Raw genomic sequence first — 24,149 nt, 5'->3', positions numbered from 1 at the left:
AAAAAAAAAAACAAGGTTACTTTCGAATTCGTCCGCCACAAGCAGCACACCGGGGGAAATTCTTACAAAGCCATGGTGGGAATTGCACAGAACGGCAGGTAAAGGGCAGGCACGCCTTGTGAAACTTTGCCGCATTGAGAACATTGTATTTAGATTTAAAACACACGGCAATTACAAGTGCCCGCATTTAACGCTGCAAACGAACTGCTGCAATTTTTAGCATCTTACTTATATTTTAAACACACTGCAATTGCAAATGCCAGCATTGGAGAGCCGGGCACACCTTGGTGAAACGTGGCAAGCGAACTGCCGCGATTTGGGCATTCACATTTTATTTTAGAGACACTGCGAGTTCAAGTTCAAAACCATTACAATGAACTTATTAGCACGACATCCAACTCACCGGCAAACACTTTCAGATCCTCAAAGCCATCGATAAATCCAAAGCACTCACTCCGCCTTTTCAGCCAACAGAGCTAGATTGTGAGAAAGTCCAAATGGAAAAGGTGGGAAAGGAAATCAAACTGGGGAGGGTGGCAGGACCTTTGGCTGTCCCACCTTCGGAGAATTTTGTGGTTTCACCTTTGGGTTTGGTTTCCAAGAAGGAGGAGGGGCAGTACCGGTTGATACAGCACCTTTCCTTCCCGGAAGGGGAATCCGTGAACGATGGCATAGCTGAAGAGCAGTGCATGGTGCATTATGCAACATTTGATGAGGCTGTGGAGATGGTGAAAGCCACAGGGACAGGTGCTCTGATGGGTAAGGCTGACATAGAATCTGCATTCAGGTTGTTGCCAATCCACAAGGAGAGCTACCATTTGCTGGTTTTCAAGGTGCAAGATGATTACTTCTTTGACAAATGTTTGTCAATGGATTGCGCTATTTCGTGTGCATACTTTGAAAAATTCAGCAGCTTTCAGTGGTTTGCATTAAGGCAAAGGGGCTCGGTGGGGCGTGGTCCTGCACTACCTTGATGATTTCTTATTTATCGGTAAGAAGGGAACGGGTGAGTGCCGTTCGCTCATGAGATCATTTAAGGGACTGATGGAGGAAATGAGGGTACCATTGGCAAGTGGGATGACAGTGGGTCCAGTCACGACACTGACCTTTCTGGGGATTGAGATTGATTCAGTCACAGAGGAGTGCCGGCTACTCAGTGATAAAGTGCTGAAATTGAAAGAAACAATCAAGGTGTTGAGGGGTAGGAGTAAAGCCAGCTTGAGGGAGCTTCAATCACTGGCGGGCAACCTCTGCTTTGCGGGAAAGGTCATCCCGGCGGGGAAGGTGTTTGCTAGGAGCATCGAGCTTAAAACAGTGGGGTTACAGCACGCAGGACATGTCTGCCTAGGAGCGGAGGTTAAGGAAGATCTCAGGCGAGGGGTCCCCCTTTCTCTTACACAGTAATGGGTCGGCCGTGATCCGTTTCCAATTCAAGAGGATCATGGACATGGCACTGAAGAAAATGGGGGTTACAGAGGGGGTGTTCGGGACCCATTCCTTTAGGATAGGGGCAGCCACCTCAGCGGCAGGGATGGGCCTAAGTGCCGAGGCTATCAAGCAAATAGGGGGATGGAAATCAGGGTGTCTCAGGAGGTACATCAGGCCTGAAAAAATGTAGCGCTAACAGCTTCCTCCTCATCTCCTTCCTAGTATCTGCAGCAAAAAGAGGGAGGCGGTCTGTCTGGGTGGTTGGGCATTCCTTTGTGTCAAGGACCGGGGCGAAATGAAAGGCCGAGCAGGAGGAGCTGACCACTAGGGAGTATCCGATATGGTGGCATGGGGTGCCTGGGATGAGATGGGCAGAGCTGCAGGGTCACATGCCCAAATTGATGGGTAAGCAGCAAAAACCTGATGTGTTGATCAAACGCCTCAAGGGCAATGCCTTAACGAGTTTGGGGAGAGGGAGCCTGATGAGGGAGATGATGTTTTCCTTACAGTAGTTGCCAGCACAGCTGGGGGAGACCAAGATTGTGTGGTCGAAAATCATTCCGAGGCAGGAGGAGAGGGGTGCCAAGAGCCACTCCGCTGTGGAGAAATCAAGGAGGAAATTAAATTGCGCAATAGCAAAATTCTGTAGGGGCAGAGGCTTTCCCCATATCAGGCACGGCTTGATCAACCTGAAATCCCCAGAATACTACTTGAAAGATGGATGCATTTTTCGGCTTCGGGGATGGATTTTTTTTGTAATGTTTGCACAAAGCTCTTGGAACTGTGAAGGAGGGTAGGGGGAGTCGCGGTGGGCGGTAATCCACCTTCGGCGTGCCGGTATTTTGGCGACCAGTGACAAGAGACAGACTCGAATGAGCCATTGCAAAGCCGGAAGGGTCTTCGCGCTTTCGGCTAGCGCCTCTTGGGAGCCTAAGCAGCGGGGGCGTCTGGGGTAGCAATGAGGGCTTAGCAGGCGGGTCTCTGGCACAAAGGGTTGGGGGAGTTGTGCCTATTGTGGACTTTGCTGGTAAAAGGGGGAAGCAGGTTTTGGATATGGAGTAGTCGCAGCACCTTCAGAACTATTTTCACTATTGTTTGCTGTGTTTTATTATGTGTGAAAATAAATCTGCAGCCTTTTTATGCCAAAAGACATGTCACGTTCTGCACCTTACTTGTGGGAAAAGGAAGGGGTCAAAAGAATGAGCAAGGGCATAATAGATGGACAGATGCCCAGGTTATGTATCTGGCCCCAATGACACATTTACTTCATTGGGAATAGAACAAGTTCTCTTCTGCCACACAGCAATAACCTAATACACAAAATTGTTGTGGAGGACATTATTAATCCCAGTGACCCCAGTAATGTTGACAAACGACTGCCCACTTTTCGCGCCACTCCATTATTAATTCCACTTAAGCAGAAACTGCAAGCAACCTTCTGCATATCCCGAATTGTAGATGCGTGGTTTTGAATTCCTGTAAGACACTTGTTATTGTCTCTTTGTAAACGTTAAACCGAAGCCCCGGGATGGAAAGTGGTGTGAGCTCAAATGCCAGAACTGGATGGAGAGCTGCCACCCGAGAAGTTAAAATACTTGTAAACTTTCATATCTAAAGATAACCTCCAAAGGAGCCTGTGTGATAAAGTGTGCTGCTTCCTGTCATTCTGGAATGCACCTTGCTATTATGCGTGACATTAAATATGTGGTTCAACAGAACAAACATGTTGTTTAGCCATCGAACAAGCAGTCATCGTGGAAATGGAAAAGGCAGCATTGAAAAGCTTGGTGTGTGAGATCAGGTGCTCACCCTTTGAATGCTGCTGAATATTAAGGAGCAATCTGGGGGCTAGGCAAAGGGTTGGTAACATTGTCTCACTGTTAAGTGTTCAAACAGTGCAGCCCACGTGCGACCGCGTCCAGACATTTGGCTCCACAAACTTAACTGGCACTGACGTGGGACATCTTCTCGGCTCTCTGTTGGCCTTGGTGGGACTGAAACCCCATCGCTAAGCAAAGATACAGGAATGACTGCACGCATTTGCTTGTGCACCCGACTTGTGTGCCCTGGTTAGGACAGCACTTTGCACCCTTCGCTTCAAAGATACAGCATCACCATGGTAACCAAGGATGGCAATAACAAAAAAACGGGACTGACCGTGCATTTGCTGCATCCCTTAAATCGTTCCAGAAAGTGATCTCCAGAATTGGACTCCTACAAAAAAATGTTTTTATAGCAAAGGACATTGTGCCCTTTGATGATGAATAAACATTACTTTCTGCCCCCACCCCTAAAAAAGGCACCCAGCATTTGTTTTTGGTTAAGAACACATTTGCAAATTTGATGACTCCAATTTTCAGCCTGTGTAATACATTAAAATGTTGTCAATTATATGAGATTGTATTGTCCTAATTTCTACCAAAATTATTTTTGCTATTGAATTTTTCAAAACACAATCGTAGCAGATCCCAATTTCAGCTAATTAAACGCCATTATCTGGATTGCATTACCCATTCCATGCATAGTACCTCCGTTCTCTGGATTGCATTTACTGGCAGAGTATTTCAAATATGTGGAATGCTACTGTGACCCCTCCCGCCCCCCAATAACCAATATGGAACCAGTAGTTGGCTGGTTATATGCTTCGAGAGCACACTCCCAGGAAGCTAGCAGCAGCGGGACCCTCACTCACACACACAGAGCTACCAAGGGGACACAGAGGATCCACAGGCCTGCAGAAGAGAGCAGATAGGGTGATCTGTGAAAGTAGGGCAAACTCAGGGCACTGGGTTAAGAACCTGGCAGCAGTACATGCTGGAACAGTGGGGAGGCAGGACTTCAACCTGACCCTAAAATGGCCGTTGGTCCTTTTATCACTGAACTAGACCGTGGCCCCACAGTGAGAGATAATTACTATGGAGAGACAATTCAACCAATGTGAAGGCTCTACAGGAAAGGCAACTATATCAGGAGATTTAAGAGGGAGGACAGAGCTTGTGACCTGGGAAAAGACATAGGGTTTAATAAATCGAATAATTAGTGTGGGAGTTGCAGGAATGTTGGGAACTACCTTAGAGAGAAAAGCCTTGCATGGACACCCGCAGAATGAGCTGAGTGTACCTTGTGCTGGTGGACTTCAGAGCTTGTCCAAAGAACTAGGAGGGATCTTAAGGTATCTGGAGGCAAGGACCAAGTCTTTGTGGGGAAAAGGGGGAGGTTGTATAAGTTGGGCTTCCTAGATATCCCTGACCAAGGTCACAGGACTTGCAAGGGAAAAGACATTTTAACTCTTTCACAGAGTAGAAACGGGCACTACATCTTTGACGTAGGAAAGAGGGATGAAACATTGACAGGGTCACCCTATCCTTTAAAGTGACCAGAGGCACTGCAACCCTGGATTAGCAGCAAGAAGTGAGACAGGCACTATCCCCTCCTATTGTGCATTACAGATAGTGAGCAGGGAACTATACGCCCATGAAGCGAACCCATGGAAAAAGCAGGTGGGTACTATGACCCTGTGACTGAAACCCGAAAAGAGAAGTGGATGGGAACCATGGCCCTGTAGCTGATTTTTGTACCAAAAACAGCTGTCGACTATATCCCTGAGCCTGGGCTATGTTTGGAGACCAGTATGCCCAAAAAAGGAATTACTTTTAAACTTTCTTGCTTATTCCATCATGACCATGTTGGAGTAGACCAGTCCCACGGAGAGAATAGGTGTACTGATGTACATTAGCCCCTAGTCCCAATAGAGGTTTTTCCCAACCATATTCTTTTTGTAGATTTATCCAAAGAAATACCTCATCTGAACACAATTAGTTGCATCAATGAGGTCCAGAGAGGTCAACCAGTCTCCTAGGACTGAAAGGAATGATGTGACAAGATCTAGATTTTGAACCCGATGTGGGATATGTGCAGGTTGACATCATCAAAAACCAGTATTAGTGCAATATCTCCCAGATAACTTGGAGGACAAAAAAAATGGCCTTCATATCTGGCCTCTGATAGAACCTAAAAGTAGGTTATGTCAGGAGGTCCTGTATCATCGTCTACAGGACGGCCCGCATCTGACGATCCCTTGGTCAGGTGGGTTCCTTCTCCCAGTGTGAGGTGGGGAGGTGTTGAATTCCATCCTGTACCCTCCTTCCGATGACGAACACAGGGATCCGAGATGAGTGGGACCATTGTAAAAACAAAAAACACTCTTCCTGCCATCTGTGTCCAGTGGGCCTCTGGCCTAGTCAGGAGCACATCTATTCAGGAGGTGCTTTAGCTTTGACCTTCAGCTTGAATGCCCTCCATTTCCCCTGCTCCTCGTTCCAGAGTTGCATCTCCAGGTGTGACTGGGATAGGAAGTTAAAGGTTTCGAAGAGCATAACTGATTGTCTGTGCAGAATACCTGCATACATATCCTGCTTAAACATTCCCAAGTACTTGCGCCTTTAGTCGATGCCAGATCTGAATGTGTCCCTCTTCAGGCTGAGACCCCCTGTACCCATTGCGAGTGCTGCTGCATGCAATATAGTTAACGCCAAGTCTGAAAGAAATTAGAATGAAGTCAAGGAGCAAGACACCATCAGATACTTGCTCCAGCATGTAATATAGCGCCTGGAAATCATCCCGTCAGGATTGGGCTGTGTAGGATGGTAATTTTCAATTGATTGGGATAGGAGGGTCTCAGGGTTAATTATCCAGTCCCCTTGTTTACCTACTGGATCCCTGAATGACTTGGTGGGGCATCCTGTTAGGCAAGGTAACGAGGAGCATCTGTGAGTACTGCCAGTGTTTAAGGGAGGGACTGCTATTCCTCTCCAAGGTAGTTGTTACAAAAGTGACAGGGATTAATGGCCATGTCAAGACAGGAAATGCGGCTAAGCTTTATTTCTCCATTTATTTATAAACAAACAGGGAAATATAAAAGTAAATGAAAGGAGTCTCTAAGCCCTGGAGTCGCTCTCGGTCAACATGAAGGGCACCAGAAGTCCAGGTTTAAAAAGTGTTCCCACACTTTTGTTGCCTTTTCTTTCAGGGGATCTCCCCTGTTGTCTTAACTCTGGCCCAAGTGTGCCCCACACCTCCACTGTGCTACTCAGTATGGTCTCCTTGGTTCTCAATCGTGGATTAAATGGAATCCCCACACGAGTGGGGATTCACAGGGTCTGCTTGCCTTGAGACTCTCAAGCCCAGGCTTCCTTCCTCTTCCCGTTCCCCTTCCCCTTAATTAGTGCAGCTATAGGTCTTACCTCAATAGAGCATCCATGAAGATGGCCTGAGGGCCCCCGAAACCTCCCTTATTTAGGGTCTCAACACCTACTCTCTAAACCACCTATTTACTCTTGTGATGCTTCTCTTTGACGTCCCAGAAATACCATCTTTCCTCCCAATGTGGGCTTGGCCCCTCTCCTTTCTTGCAACCATTCTAGTTGGAGTGGAGCTGGAAGACAGTTTGTGAAATAAAAACATGTGGTTATTCCAACAGTGTTTATGTGGCCACGCTGCTTGAAACAAGAACTTGTCAAACCACAATAGTGTATCATACTTACAAACGCTGCCAGTGTAGGAGCAGGCCATGCAATGTCCTTAGTTGTTTATGTGCCGAGAAGCGTCATGTATGCAGTTGCATCAAATGGGGAGTGCTTAACCTATGGTGCCTGGAACCCACTCCCCTATACCTGTGGGAACCCCTGTGCAGGCAGCTGTGGACGGGAAATGGAAGAATCTTTTCAGCATGGTTACAGCACTTGTGCTGCTTCTCCCAACACCTGTAAGGCCTCGCCTGCCGCCAAAGAAGGGGTGAATGCCTCATGGATTCCTCGTCCCTCGTTCAAACGTGAGGTCCTGAGGCATATACGCAAGCCACATCAAAGAATAAAAGGGCTGTAAACCCATCCACCAATGAGGCTGCTTGGAGGTGGACCCTTAAGGAGCTGAACACAGTCTCTTAACCCCCACAGAAGGTCTCGGATGGTACTAGGGTACCTAAGGAGTATGATTTTGTAGGGAAAAAGCGCCTCACCCTGATTGTGTGCTGCTGTCAGGCTGCATACCAAGCCATCAATAAGATGGAGCCATTAGGAATGTACAAGTACATTTCAAGTATATTATACAAATAAATACCTATGCCAGGATCAAAGGGGGCGTGGCCAGAGTCAATGCAGTGAGGACGCGCCTGGCGTGAGCTCCTGCTCGGATCCTGGCTGTGGTGTTGTTTTATGAGCTAACACTATTTTATAGATCCGGATAGCTGCTGCTTTGGATTAGCCATACAGCATTAGTCCGACGTGAATCGGAGCTCAGGGAGCCAGGAATTCCACACTGCTCTGGTGCGACTTGCACAACCCAAGATGGTTGCCGCACCGGCCCCGTGGGTGAACCAGTGACCATTCTAGGTTGGGTATACCTGCCCGAGGCCACAGACTGACAAGTGCATGCAACAACCCTCGTTCAGGGCCATAGGATTGCCTCAGATCGTCACGTGCTGCGGAGGCTTCACCCCGGTGTCGGGTGCCTTCTGAGGAGAGTGCCGGAATGCAGCAGAGCAGGAGGACGCCTGATGGGAGGCCGGTGAGTACGGGTTAAGGCTGCCTGTGGCTTGCCATATCGGAGGGGGATGAGCTCAGTGGTGTGACTGACTGGGGTTTTTCTTTTTTGGCTAGCCGGCTACCCTCTGCCTATTGATATTTCTCTATCTCCAAACCATCATAATCACTTGCACCGATTCTGGCCTACTGCCCCTTCATAGCTGGGACCCCCTTCCGCGAGGGATACCTCGCACATACTGTCCATGACTGTGCCCTTTGCTTTTTTGTGTACCTGTTCTCCTAGAACTCTTCCTGTTTGGGCTGACTAGCGGCAACAAAATCGCCTAGGCACTGCGGGTTTGTGAACCACGCCAAATGACTGTCTGCCGGCTGGTGGAATGAAGATCTAAACCATTGCGGGGTGGCCCCCCCACTTCTGCTTAAACCTTAGTTTACCTGTGAGGGCAGGGGGAAGGTTGCCTTTTTTTCTTTCTATTGCTTTAACTCCTTATATGTGACCCAACTGCTTCAATTGACTGCTACTGGGCTGAGGAGAGTTCACCCCGAGCGCCTCTTTTGTCATGCCATCCTCCAAACAGAAGGGCAAGGGCACGATCATGGAATACTTTGCAGGCCAGGGGAGACAGTGGGTCCCTGCTTAGACTAGGGAGCTAGAGCAGCCGGATGCACTGGCATCACGGAGGGGGCCCCCGGAAGACAAAATTCTGACCACCACTGCAGCTTCACGATCCTCCCTGGAGAACAAAAGTCAGGAGCTAAAAGTTAATGTACAACTCCTGCGGCAGGATGTACGTTAACTAGTGGAGAGGGTCACGGCCACAGTATCACTGCTGCAAGAGACTTGTCACTACCTCTACGGATCTAGATTCAAGGATGGAGGCTTTGGAGGTGAAAAATGTCTCACTGGAACTGCGTGCAGAGGGCAGGTCACGTAGGAACAACATTCAAGGGCCTGGCCTGCCTGAGGGCTCAGACCCCACATCTTACCTCGAGAACTTGATATTGCCAAGCTTGAGGCTGACCTCTTTGTGCTACAGATCTAGTGTTCGGAGGCATGGGAGAGGCTCCCCAAATTTGACTGACATGTGGCATGTAGACATGCTGAGGGGGACAAATCCGGGAGGTTACTAGCATGGCTTTGTCAGACGGAGCAGCATCGGCACGCACACTACTGTATGAAGGCGACGCCCCATGGCAGTCTCCCGTCGGCGATAAATTATATATTCAGCACGTTCTAAAGCAGCCTATACAAGTATGATGTCCCATTGCACCCAGAAGAGTTTTTTTTTGCCCTTTCCCAGATCCAGCTGCCAAGGCTCACTGCATAACCGGCAGGCGCCTTTGACAAAAGATTGGGGGGGCGCGATTGCTTCCTCGACACCTGGCAATGACGCCAGGGGGATGGACTCCCTGCATAGCTTTACAAGGCATAGAACCGTACCCTCACCCCCGTGTTATTAAATGTGTATGAGGAGGTTTATGAGAAAGGCTCGCTCCCACCTAGTATGTGACACTCTGGTGGTTCCCACCCCGAAGACTGGGAAGTTCCTGGAACTTTGTGAATCTTACTGGCCTATGGCTATGCTGAATCAAGACATCAAAATACGGATTACATTGCTGGCTGGGCGACTGCGCAAAGTGATCAGTACCTTAATACATGAGGATCAGACTGGCTTTGTACCTGGACGGAGCACTGCTTTGACTCTCCGCCGCTTACAGCACATAATTGACCAGACTAACCCCCAGGAGGTACCATATGTAGTGGCGTCTTGGACACTGTCAAAGTATTTGATTCAGTCTATTGGGAGTGGGTGTGTGCAGTACTGCAGGGTTTCGGGATAGGGCAGAGCTTTATCCACTGGATCATGTTACTGTACACATTACCAGAGGCCAGGGTGAAAACAGGGAGACAGGTATCTGACTCATGGACATACAGAGGGACCTGCCAGGGGTGCCCGTATTCACCTATGCTTTACATACTGGCATTGGAACCCCTGGCAGCATATTCGAAAGAATACTCGGAGGTTGATATTGACGTGGGCGGATCCAGGCACCTTATCTCTCTACACCAACGACGTTCTCTTATATCTGTGAGAGCCTGACCGTAATTTGCCCATTATTTTAGATGTTTTGGACGATTTTGCTAGACTATCTGGATCTCCTTCAGCAGACAGAAATGATGTCTTTTTCCTTTAGCTGGCCTGCGGGAGGGTGATACCAGAGAACTGCCAGACCTGGGACTGAAATAGGAGACGCTCACTTGTAGGTACTTCGGTATCCATACAGCCCTGCATGCTCCAGAGGATGTCCATGTTAAAAATATGATCACGGCGGTGGCGGGAGCGAGAAGGTCCATGAAAGTTTAGGACAAGTGGCCACTGTTCCTTATGGGACCTTAGTGAAAATGATTGTACTCCCACAGTTACTTTACGCTTTCACAAATATACACGACCACATTGGGGTGGTCTTCTATCGTGGCCTCGATACTCTGCTCAGGGGCTTCCTCTGGGGTCATAGACACACGATTGCACTACACAACTTGTGTATGAGGCACCAGGACCGGGGAGTGCAGCTGCCATGTTTGGAGGTTTATTATTTGGCTGCAGAGCTCAGATATTTGGTTGGTTGGCTGTCGGATGAACCAAACATGGAATCCAGGTTGTTAATGGCATTGGTGCATCCAGCATGGCTTAAAGAAGCTTTGAGGGTCTCAAACTGCTGCAAGGGTCATCAAACATTACTGGTTTGACTGTGGAGACTGGTGTAGGATAGAACACTGAAGGTGCTGAGCCAACATCATCCTTACTTGCCTCATGTCCACATGACAGCGGATGCCTGCTCGGAGGTGACTTGGCGGTTGCCAGGAGGTGGCAGGAGCTTGGGCTGACCACATGGGGAGATACGTATAAAAATGAGACCTTCCGGGACATGGGACACCTGCAGCAAATAGAGTGTTTACCCAGGGGCCTGTTCCTGTATTATCTGAAACTGGTAAAGGTGGCCAAGAGTAAATGTGCTACCTGGCCTGGTGAATCGGAACCTGCAGCGCTGCTAGCTTTGATGCATCAGCTGGATGAAGGCTGGCACCCAGTGTCCAGGCGGTATGCGTCTTTGTTGTGTTTGATCAGCACCCGGAGTATAGGACTGAAATAACAGTGGGTGGAAGGCGTGGACTTGGGGGTGGGGGGGTTTTGGGAGGGGACTTTTGACGCACAATGGGATGTCGCGAAACACAGTTCACCTTTTGCAGTGTAATGTGCTCTACCGAACTTATATGACACCTAGCATAGTGGCCAAGTTTGACTCTAAGGTGTTATCCATTTGTCCTTGGTGTGGTTCTGATGAAGCAGACCTCATACACGTTTTGGAAAAGCATGTTGGTGCATGGTTTTTGGCATCAGAGCTGACCTGCACTGGTGGTACGATCGCAAAATAACAATGGGACCCGGTTGAGTGTCCCATAGAGCAGATAAATACAGGCATGCGATTACATTTAGGGATCTTGCATGCGCTCTGACAAAGAGGCGCATAGCAATGCCCTGGAAACTAAAGGGGCATGGGGCAGTACAGTTTGTGGTGTAAAGACTTTGAGCAATGGTGCACAGCAGAGACAGCGGCCTTGTATAGAGCTTTGGGAGAGGGCAACCGAGAACCTTCTGTAAACATTGAGGCATGGAACGCAGTCATTCTGGTTACGGAGAACACACTTTGATCAGCCTATTGTCCAGGTAAGGAAAGATGTGAGTTCCCCTCTCCTTTGACTCACTGTCATCAACTTGGTGAAGACCTCAGGGTGGAGGTAAACCCAAAATGTAGCACTCGAAACTGATGGGGAGTACTGCCATTGATTTCCTGTGCTTGGAACAGAAGGCACATGAAAGTAAGCATCCTGAAGATAGTGTGACAACCTCCAGTCCTGGAGAATCTGTGAATGGGTGACCATCTTAAATGTGTTCTCCTCGAGTACCTCAGGTCCATGATGGGTCACAGTCCTCTGTCCTTTTTGGGCACCAGGAAGCAAGTAGAATACTAACCCTGGTTTAGTTTTGCTAAAAAGGTACCTTCGCCATCACCCCTTTCTTCAGCAGGGATAATATCTTGTGCAGAAGCAGCAAATCTGGAACCCGACAAAGGATGTGTGCTTGGGGGGCAATCTGGGGGCCTCTAATAATGGGAGACACAAACTCCTGTCACTGGAGTCTTGTGGATGAAGACCTCACAAGTGGTTTTGGGGTTGCAGGAGCAGCTAAGGGCAGGGGTGGAGAGGCTGCTTGGGTGGGGGTTCTGCCATGGCTTCTAGCTGGATGGGGAAATCTTTCTGCCTGCCTTTGGGCCACTTGGCCTCTAACTCTTTGGTTGAGCGAGGAATAATAGCAAAAGGATCTTCCCCCTCCAACTTTGTGATGGTGCCTGCTGAATTGCTGCCCCAAAGGATTTTGCTGCAGCTTTGGAAGCATTCAACCTTTCCAAGCTGCCATTTGCTTTGGAGCCAAATATATTAGGCCTGTCAAAAGGCATATAGGCAGGACTGAACAGAAGGAGTGAAGCCATATTTTCACATCAATGCAAAGCGCCTCAACAATGTGCTGGATCCCACCCATCTGCTCACACAGTCCGATGTGCCCACACCTCATGAAAGGAATTGGCATGAAGTTTCTTTCCCATCATTAATTAGGTTGAAGAAACCATCCCTCATTTCCCCCATCAGGGATGCCATCTGCGACCCCTGCTATGATATTCCTAAGTGCATAGTGTATTTAGCTAGATTGCAAGAAGCTGTAATAGCTTTCAAAGCCATACTCCCAGCAAGGAAAACCTTCTTAGCTAGAGCGTCATACTTTTAAATCATACCTATCAGGAGCTGAAGCCTTCGATGTGGAGGTGGCCTATTGAACCACTAAACTTTCTGGGGTTTCCTAGACAAAAAGCCTGGTTCCACAGAGAATGGCCTGTACTTTTTTGACCAGATCCTTGTAACTGCTGATGCAGTACGTGTTTCCGTAGATCAATAAGTGGATTCCTTAGTGTTTAATGTGTTGGGGTGCTCGATAAATGTTTCGATAGGAAAGCGGGGCTTCCGTTTTGTATACCATATTGGTGACTGGGATAGACATGATGTTAGCACGATGTTTGATTTGGGATGTATCTAGTGCCTTTAACGAGAATGGAATGAGTGTAACCATTCACATAACTTGTGTATAGCTGATACATTTTAGATTTGCACGTGCACAGCAACAATGTCCCATCTGTCGATACAATACAAACAATGTAGTTGTGTGGCATGCCACTTAGTGCCTAAAAGATGGGCAGCAAGCAGCTTCATATGTGCACACGAGAAATTCGATTTGCGCATGAAGAAACCACTATGAGGGGACATGGTAGTCTTGAAAATACACGCACAGATATACATACACAGGGGTCTTTAGGGATGCTTCTAGGTCAGTTGGGGAACAGAGTACATGGCAAATTAACACATCTGTATGCCGTAAGTCTCCTCATAGATAGGCATTGTGCAGGCCCAGAATCCTGGGGTGGCGATATAAACTCTGTGACTGGAGAAAGCTGTTTGAGCGAGGTTTCAGGCTTGGGAAAAGCAGCAGGTAGCTGCGATAACATGAAATGGTCAGCTACGTCCAGGCTCATGTTTTTACGACTTGATACTATTGTGGAGAGGAGTTGTAATCTTTTTAAGTACATGGGAGACTTATTCATTGTCCAGAGAATTCTGGCCACCTGGTGGGGTCAGTTCGGGGCCAGGTAATAAACCTGGTGCAAGGGATGCTTAAGAGCAGAGTGAACACACGGTGTATGGGTTTCGATCAGGTTCTCAGGAATGACCAGGATGCGATAGCCATGCATGCTGAAATGGTAGTCATATAGATTAGTGTGGAATGAGGACACCAGCAAGTCTGGTCAGATAAGATACTTCTTGCCAGTTCAAAGGGAACTTGGGTATTTCTTCCCCTTCTTATATTTTTTGAAGTGTCCTTGCAAAGACCATGTGCAACAAGGCCAGGGTTAAAGGTCCTTGTCCAGATGGAATCAGTAATGAATTCGGTTTGTTGTGCGAATATGTAACCATGTAACAATGTCATGCCCTACTACGGAAAGATCCACAGAAAGGGCATGCTGTAAACATGAGATGATGCAAATGTATGTTTAAAGGGAATGCTAGTTAAATAAATGTGTCCAATGAGTGTGAGAACTAAAGGAGATTAGATTTCTTTGTATAGGTTTGACCAATCATGTATGGGGGGGATGACTTTGTAATGAAATATGTGGGAATTTGTTAACTGTTGCAAAATGTATATAATGTGCGATCCTTGTGTGGTACGAGGAGACTTGGTTTAGTTTGACTATGGCATCATCTAGCCCTTCCGGCCATTTGTACAATAAACTTGCTTTACAGACAAACCTGCACCTGCTTCCTAAGAGGTGGGCCTACTTTAGGTTATAGAGATCCAAGGTCCAGACAAATGGAAGGTCAAGGCAGGTTCCTTTGGAGGACCCTTGTCGAGGATATCAGTAAGGTCATCTTGAGTAATGTCCTTGGCAAAATCACGCTTGCCAAAGTAGTCAATAACCTTATTAATTACCATTTATGCTGCATTTGGAATGGAATGCAAATCTGGTTTCTCAAACTTTACACATGGAGTTATCAAGACCATTGGCGTCTCCAAGGTTGGAAACCAAATCTTCCATTAGAGTCTCTTCTGAGATAAACTCTTTGGGGTGCTCAAAATCAAAGGGGACTTCACCCTCATTGTCCTCAGAGATTGACCCAAAGGACTTAAATCCTGCATGTGATTGAGGCATGTATCTCAATATTGATTTCAATGACAAAGGTCCCTTCAACGTCAGAGCCTCCTTCGAATAGGTTGTTGCTCTTGCTATCGAAGAAGCACCAGCAGTAGATGAAGTCGATGCTGCATGGTAGGTTTCTCAGAGACCTTCAGACTCCGGAATCTGGGCACACGGGTCAACAACTTCAGAGACCCTACCTATCTTGGAAGGCGTGGATGAATCTGCATCCTTACTCACCATTTCCGAAGAAGCATGGGGTGCTGCCTTTGAAAAAATTCTCCATCTTTACTCTAAACTCTTCTTTGCGGTTCCCTTGGGAAAACATACCTAGCATCGGTCGGCCAAATAATCACTTGAAGAGTGGTAACGGCTGTTTTTTTCATTTTTGGATGAAGAAAAACAAATGGTGAGAATCACTCCTAGACCAGGATGTCTTGGAGTGCTTGGACTCTTTTTCAGTCTTTGGGTGGACTTTTCAACTGCAGAACTCCAACCCTCAGAAGTTTTTCTTTTCGAAGGACTTGGATGTGGGCTATTTTGAAACTGAGCGACCTAGAGCGAGTTTCGACTTCAAAGCCTGATTTGTCATCAATTGGCAGGAGCTGTACTTGACGTCATGAGCCATGCCAATGCACCAGAGAGAAATCCTGTGAATATCGGTGAACTACATGTTCAACGCACAGTCCTCACATCTTTTGAAAACTGTTGGTTTTTATCGTAGACATTTTTCAGAGAAAAAAGTCCAAAAATAACGATGCGCGTTGAAAACATTTTTGAGGCGAAGTTAAAACCCTCAGAGAGCGCGCTCACCATGCAAAATAATGGAACAGAGGCAATGGGGCACGGTGCAAGCTATTTATAACACCATCAATATCACATCCGAATGTGGGAATGGAGATTGTCGAGGGACATCGACACTGATGCTGCCCGGTGCCTGCTGCTGTCGAAAAACTGCAAAGCGGGAAACTACTATCCAAGATGAGGAATCAGTGCCAGAACACAGTGCATTAGAATAAAGGCTTCTAAGCAGTACCTCAAATGAACAGTTTTAGTTTAACACTTGAGTTTTTATAATAGCCACTTTTTAGTAAACGTGTACATTTTTAAGTACTTTGTTTTAAAAATCTTTTAAAATGTTACATGGTTTCTAATTTTCTACACTTTAGATTGATTTGCAAAATGAATGAGCTTGTGTTTTCGTTAATCATTTTACACCAAAACAGTTCACATTTTAATTTTTAGAAAATAGCTTAAACGCATCTACAATTTGTTTAACTGCTCTAAACGTTCCAATTGTGGTTTTGCAATCTAAGTAGATTCTTAATGTTTTCCGATGTTTGAATTTAGCCAGTGGAAGTGAAAATGTAACAATTTGCTAAATTACTCAGATTTTTCCCCAATTTCACCAGAACTTAAATTTTGCTCACCACTACTCCACGAAGGGAGAACCTTGACACTTTATGGGTTAAATGTTACAACTATTTAACTTGGACTTACGATTTAATGTTTTTCTGTTAATTCTCTTCCATTTATTATATGGTGAGCTTCCAATGCTGGTTCATGAATTCTAGTTTGGACTACCAATTGACATTTCCAAGAGCCTCTTAGTCACAATTCAATTACATGTTTTTCTCAATTTCTTTCAACATGTACAACATTGATATCCATTGGGTTTTAGACAATAAATCAAGTAATATTACCTGTAACTATTTCACTCACATATGATGGTAGCACACAGGAAATTGTGAGTTTTCCTCACAGTAGCAAGCACATTAAATAGTTTAAACAGGGCTCAGTCTCCTCCAACATTGTGAAGTATGAATAAGCTCAAACAAAAACACTAGACAATTTGTAAATTAAATGTGACATTTAATAAAATAAAGAATTGGTGAATGATTGAGAAACGTAATGAAATGTCAGTAACAAAAAGATGAATAGAAACGAGGGAATGAACAAATGTCGCAAGTTTAAAGTACTGTAATAAAATGTATCTCAGCATCTGAGGACAGTCTTGTTCTACTCCCCATGTCCTCAACAATTTATGCCTGGGAACATGATGTATGCATTGACGAACAAAATGAACTATTGCAGTCTGATAAAGTAACATTTCTCTATGCAAATAGGATACATGTATTGCTATAAAAATAACTTTATTGGAGATTTCAGAGAAAACTGTACATAGGATCAACGTATTCCATATTACAATTCCTTGGTGTGTGCGCTACTATGGTTCTATGACCGTTTGCCGGCAGGTGTTTTTTTTATGTATAAGTTTATTTTTGTATGTTTGGGGGGTTCGCTCCCTCGCTATATTTTTATCCCTTCCCCACCCCTTTCATCCTCTTGCCCCCCCCCCCTGCATATTTCGATGACTTTTTTAGATGGCATTTTTTTGGTAACATACATCCAAAAACTGCCGGTAAAAACATCATATAGCTACTTTTTCCAAAGTGTCTGATGCACACCGGCCACACCATGTTATTCTGTTCCCCTAGATACCATCTAGTCTTCACAAGTTGAATATAGCTCGTAAAAGCAGAATTATACTAGCCAGTAATCTGGGGAATCTACTAGAAGTCTATTTCAGACGTATGTGGGCACCAGCCTAATCCCAAGATCACATTTTGCGTGCTTTCTATTTGGCTCTCACCTCTTCCAAAGAACACAATCTGCAAACTCTTGATTGTCGTCCTGCTTTACTAGGGACCAAGCTTTACCAAATGGTGTTCTCCCAGCACAAGATTAGATGCACCTCTAGTAGATACTATTTTCCAATAGCCCATGTGAGCAAGGTGTATATTTAATTAGCAGGGGATGCCATTTTAACCAGGAAATCATAATTGGGTTCCAGTCACATTTTGAACAGACAGTGATATGGATCTTCCTGAAGAATAGAAAAAACTAATTTTCAAATGAACGCATTCTTGAGTCGACATCCATAGTCTCAACTACCATGCAGGAAATCGTTCATGTTGAGACCCAATTTATTTGGTAGAAAAGTGTCTTCAGTCAGATGAAAAGTTCACCAAACCATTGTTGATTTTAATTGTTTAAAAGAAAATATACAGTGAACCGTTGTGGACAAGAAACACACATTAGGATGATACCAACACATAGCACCCAAACAAAATAACTGAAAACACATTTTGAATGTGACAAACATAACATGGTCATGAAGACATTAAGTGAGAAAAGAAATATAAAAAAACAACATACGATGCACATATACAGCGTGGATTCTTGTTTCTACTCAAAGCATTGCGAACTGGAGATAAAAGGAGTTCTGAACTCCCTCCAGAATGTTTTATATTGCAATGCCATTTTTTCATCACTTAACTGATGATATGAATGTACATCACAGTTCATTTCACAATTCATACCAAACGGAATGCTGAAATGCGGCACAACACAATGTTCAATGCAGATTTCAGCTAACATGGGGGACTGTGAATTAACAAGAAATACTTGATGTGCCCGCTTTATAAAACAAAGACACTCAACCAGCTTAGGAGTCACCTAGCTTTAGTCTTAATTTAAAAAAAAAAAAATAGATTCGTTCAGACAGTTTTGGATGAGCAATGGCCCATTTTCTAGCCTACCATAAACAAAGTAAAGCTATATCAAAATGCACACTTTATTTGCTTGACACCTCTTTGATATCTGTTACGAAAAGCAAGTTTCAGCTTGTGCATTGCACCAGTTATTTAGTCTTAGCCAACATAATCAAGCTTGTAAAGGGAAAGCACAAGACTAATGTTACTTTTTAACTGGATTTTGAAATAAGAAAAGTCACCTAAATATTGTATTATTTACCTTAAAGTTAGCTTTAAGAGGCACAGCCGTACAATGCATAATTAAAATACAATCTTGATAAATGATCTATCGAATGCCAATATCTTAAATAAAATGAGGGTCAAAAGACATTCTGCTGGCATGATACATACAAAGCATATCTTTGAAGCTTATACATTTCTTTTTATTGTCTAATAGATTTGTAAATTAAAGGCCTGATTAGAGAAAATCTGACACCAAAGGAGCTGGTAAAGTTGATGTCAAAATGTGCAAGTGTGTGATATTTTCTCCAAACGAACCCCGACTTCCACACCAGAAGACCTTCTACTAACTTCTCGTCTATCAGAAAATAAGACGAACGAGATTTTGGCAATTGTCAGCAACAGCTATCGAAGCTTATTTCCCTGCCCAGACACACAGGACCCAGACAATCAATGTTCCACAAAAAGTGTGACACTGTATTTGATACACAGGAGTTAGACATATTTTATGTTGCAATGCAGTTCACATTCAACACTGTTGACTAACATTCTTTGAGCCAAAAAAAAAATTATCAAAGGCCTTTACACCAACATTTGTCAAGCGCATCAAAATGCATATGTAACTGCATTCTGTGGTAACGCAGATTGTGGATCAATTGTGAAGTCGTTGGTGGTCCACCATTAAAGAAATGTTGGCACTGGCTAGAACAGCAATAAAGTGTACTACTCACCGTGAGAGTAGCACGATAGGCTAGTAATGACAAAGCAAATTTTGCTTAAATGCAGAAATTATTTTGGTTATGTTTTAGGCAACGCACCATTTACGATCAGGCTGTGTGACAATATTTGGTAGCCTGTGTGCATAGGTCTTCCATGATAAAGGCCCATTCCACTGAAGACATGTGATTTGAATATTAGGTCCAAGTGTGGTTTGTTAACAGGTATACCTTAGAGGAGTGAAGTATTTTGTTTTGTAGTTTGGAGCATTTCCTGCCTCAGGTTGCCTTCCCTGATCACTGCAGATACTTTGTAGTCCGGTTTTCACTGTCCATCTCTGGGCACGGTAACCAAAGCAGCAACGTGGGAATGTGGGCATGTAAGTGCGTCAATGGCTGCAGTCTTTGTGGGCTTATTTTCGCGGTAAGGATGCACATTTCAAAGGAGCTCAGAGGTAGAGACAGTGGATTGCTGGGCAGTAGATTCTCATGAAAACTGCGGGTTCTACTTGTTTTTAGAGAAGTTGTTGGTATTGGGCAGTCGTAATCTAACAGTTTCCATTCTACTATATCAGGATTGTTTCCAACAGCAAACAACCCTTCAAATTAGGAAAATTACTTTTAAAAGACAATCGTAAACTGATGCTTAAGGAAAAAAAGTGTGTACAAACGGAGAAGTCCAAAAAGTTATTTTCTAGCACTTCACTTAAACGCAACTGAAATGCAGAGCTGACACAGAGACATGGCTAAACTGAGATTTTAGTCCATGGAAGCCTTCCCAACAAATTGAAGGGGCGTTTAGAATTGTGAATGAAAACAGCTACCTGGCAATTTACTCAAAACTGCAGCACAGAAATTGTAAAAGAACAGTCAGCATTGAAATAGGAAAAGTCACACTGTTCCTTTCAAAATACATTGAAAACACACGAATTAAATAGTTAGTGATTCACTGGACTGCGGCAAAAAGTACAAGATTCATATAACTGCGGCAAAAATTACAAGATTCATATGGGCTTCTGCATGCGAGCTAGATTCAGTCCATTTGCTATTCCTGATGCGACAATCGTGTTGTTCACATCACCTGTAGCAACGTTTGTTCCTTGGGTCTTCATTGTGATACTCTGATTTGAGAACAGCAGCTTGTCTGTAGATTTGTTTTTCCAGGAACGGTCCTGCAAGCGGTATATTTTCTCCCACTTCACATCATGCCACTGGCAAGCAGTCCATTTCCAGGCAAAAACATTACTCTGTAGACGAGTTTAGTTTGGCAAACAACAGCAAAAAGAGCTGCAGCGCCATGGCTTACTGGTTGCTCTTTTGGGATGGTTTCACGTGCTGTCCTGTACCCTTTACATGTTCCCATCATTTTATTATGGTTTTAAGAAATGTACCTCTGATAATGAATACGTTACTTAAGTCAACAGTGACAAAATAGAGTGGGAGAAAACAATTTTAGTTCATACACTGCCTTTTGGAGCCATATGTATTTTCTGGTGGCGTTTCTTGCTATCTTGTAGATTTGGTTACTGGTAGAATTTCTCCTGGCACTATCTAGAGACATTAAATGGTGGTGGGGTGCCATGGCCCTGAGAGGTCAAAAAGCTGCAAAACATCTTATGAAAATGAAAAGATGTTACAGAACCATCACGATCAGACTAATTTGTTTGAAAAAGACCCAAAAACCAAACTTGTATTCTGATCACCCTTTTAAGTCTCAGATTGATATTGGTCAATCACACGCTTGGTCACATGCAATACACTTCAGAAGAAATATCAAATTACAGATTATTTCGACAACAATTAATCTTCTAAAATGTAAGCATGCAGCCACACAGATGTCACAGTTGTTTCAAAGTACCTATGTTAACAAATGAAAACAAGGTTATCAGTGGGGGCCAGAATATATTGGTGGTAGAACTATGTTAGTGTAAAAATAAAAATTGCCATCAGTAAATTTACTAATACTCGGGGGAGTAGCGCCAGCTAATCAAGAGGCTAGGAAAGTGATTTTGTCTTTAACACACCATTATCTGGGTCATTCTTTACGAGAGAATAATCAAATTGATTTCCAATCAACAATCCAGCCTAGATTTTCCCCACCAAAGATTTAATCCTAATGGATTCCTAAACAAGCACTTGTTAAAAGTGGCGCTAATCTGAGAATGATGGCAAGCTCATTAGATCCAACTAGATCACAGTAAAAAAAGCATACCTCCATACATAGATTGTTACTGAGCCTTTCTTTAAGTGCTTTGATTATACTACTGAGTTCCCACAACCCAACACAGAAATTACCTAAGAACACTTGAAAATAAAAAGGGCACCGTAGGAAAGTCTCTAGTTGTGGAGTTCAATGATTACAGAAAAGTATACTTCAGCTGTAAAGAAATTCAAAACATTGTCGTAACAGGCTCAATCGCCCTATTAAAATATACGTAATCAAAGAAATTCAGTTCTTAAAAACATATCCTACTGCTGGAGTGTAAATTGTAGATCTTAGAATAATGGGTTAACTTAAATTGAAATACTATATTACATTTAAATTAATCAAAAACCTATTGGTAAGAAAACAAATTCTGCATGGGTTTTCGCAAAACTGCGATATCAAATAACAGCTCACAAGTGAAAAGTGTATTAAAAAAGTACTGTGACTTTTTTGGAGATGTAAGAAAGTATAGGAAAAGCTACCACATCACACTTCATTGGCATGACTACAGCAGCAGGGTGAACAGATCTCACCAGGAATAAAGTACAGGTGAAAATACTGTTATGAGACAATGCAGCCTGATAAAACAACACGCAAGTAGATTAGCTATTATTTCAAGAACTAGATTAATGTCAGGCATCAACGTACCTCAAATAGGAAGGCCTGTACATGGTTATCACCACCCTACAGAGAACGTTGTTGTCCAACCCTTTGGTAAATAAGATGAGGTGACCACCCAACCCTTTCATTTGAAAGAAACCTAACCCATTGCCTCCAATTTGATATAAAAAAGGGACCTCTCAGGTTGTGTCTTAGAGGGAAAGAGAAATTGAAGTTATGAAGTGGGTTGTGGGGGGGGCACGTTTACTACCAGCCCATGCTTACAGGAAGTTGTGCAGGACATCAGACTAATGGAGGACACGTTAAGCTTTGAGCATGGCTTAAAGTTGACACTCAGTCTGACATACAATAAAACCAGCGCAAGTCCAGTTCACAACAAAAGAGGGATTGTCCAGACTGTTCAACAGTCGTTCATGAAAATTGCTCAGACTGGTACCTGACTGGAGGGGTTATGCGTTATTACTGCTGATTTTTCACTGCAGTATATTTTTACTGCTATTTTATCACCAATTTCTTTTACTGTGAAAATGCGGGGTAAGGGGCGGAAGCGCAACAGCCCCGACTGCACGCTCCCCATCCACCCTCTACACATAACTTATTGCCTCGTCCAAAAATTAAAACCACCCCCGTTGCATTTAAACAGCAAAAATTTGGTGAAAAAACACTTTGGTAACAAATATTCTGCAAAAGGACTGGATACCAACTGGAGGTACCCGTGCTTAATGAGGTACTTAATTCCTCAATGAACTGCCCACTATTTCTGACTCAAATGGAGAGGTCTCTAGCCACTCCCATAACGGATCACAGGGCTCAACAATCATTATTCCCTGGCAAAGCCGCAACTGAAAGTGATCACATGTACTCATTAGCACCTTTCTGTTATATGGTTTTACTTGGAATGGAGTACAGTGAATACAAACGAAAAGAAAAGGGAGTGCAGATCACAGAGTAAAGGCCCTGACCTTGTTATGTGCCTGCTGCAGCCAAGATATTCTCTCCTGCATTTGGTGGAGGGAATCGTTTAAATACACTCACCTGGTGGGAGGTCGAGCTGATGAATTTTTCTCAGCCAAACATCCATAGTATTTATAAACCTAAAACCTACATAGATGTGCGAGTGTATATATATATGTATAAATAAATATAAACATACACACAAACGCACACAATACATACATACTCATACACACATATACATATATGTATACATCTTTGCATAGAACCTTAAAAAGTGTAACCAGTCAGGCACTGGGAAATGTCAGGTTGCCTGTATGGAATAAAAAAAACATTGTTACATTGTAAACACTGAAGAATCCTTATTTTCTTTTGCTTTGGTCCGCTCACAAAACGATATGACAGAAGGAATCGCAAGATGATGACAGTTCATGCAACTAAAGACACGAGAGCACAAAGTCCACTCTTGGCATGTGAGTCTGGGTGATTTAACTGAAAAATAAAACATAGAAACAAAAATTATAAATATGGAACACAAAACAGACAAAACCAAAAGAAAAAGGAATCTTGCAAAATGCTGCATCACAAATATTGTGCATTTTGACGTGAAAAGAAACAAAAAAGATCAGACTTCCAAATGTCTGTTCATTACTAGCCAGTGGGTAGTGACACTGACTATTGGCGAGAAAGAAATTGTGTGGTGTGTGCATGGGGCGAACATCTTGAAATTTGTACGCCAGAAAACGTGATTGCCCATTTTGTTTGCTCAGTATTGAGATAACTTGTTACAGTTTTGAGGCCATCATTACATTTTTCGGTGACTTATAGGTTAATGCAAAAGGTAAACACTTGCACAACAATACAATTAACTATTGACGTGTACCCTCTATGCTCCGCTATATAGTATCTTGTGTGGGTAGTTCCGATTTCTAGGGCTACATAAAATGCAAATGAATATTTAATAAATCCGGTTCTGCAGAGCTAAACAGACAGTCCAGCTGAGAGAGGACATTCTTTAATACAAGACTTTGTTCTTTCATTGTGAATTTTAGCACCAACCCAAGGCAAGAAAGGTGCGTCTCATTTTGCCACACAATTAAGCAGC

General features: G+C 44.1%; 1 protein-coding gene across 3 annotated transcripts in view; it reads right to left on the bottom strand.

The window, feature by feature from the left end:
* Positions 1–24,149, bottom strand: part of SEPTIN8 (septin 8) — a 437,194-nt gene that overhangs the window by 6,258 nt on the left and 406,787 nt on the right. For 2 of the 3 annotated variants that reach the window (XM_069652497.1, XM_069652499.1), the window contains exon 10: positions 17,791–23,536. The exons of the other annotated variant lie outside the window; for it this stretch is intronic. In XM_069652497.1, coding sequence (XP_069508598.1) covers positions 23,533–23,536 — 4 coding nt within the window. In that variant the 3' untranslated portion in view covers positions 17,791–23,532. Of the gene's footprint in view, positions 1–17,790; positions 23,537–24,149 lie in introns of those variants that run through there. 3 annotated transcript variants of the gene reach the window in all.

The sequence above is a fragment of the Ambystoma mexicanum genome, chromosome 3p (assembly GCF_040938575.1).
Source record: "Ambystoma mexicanum isolate Mex_15411 chromosome 3p, UKY_AmexF1_1, whole genome shotgun sequence".
Lineage (NCBI taxonomy): Eukaryota > Metazoa > Chordata > Amphibia > Caudata > Ambystomatidae > Ambystoma > Ambystoma mexicanum.
This window is presented reverse-complemented; position numbering and strand designations above follow the sequence as displayed.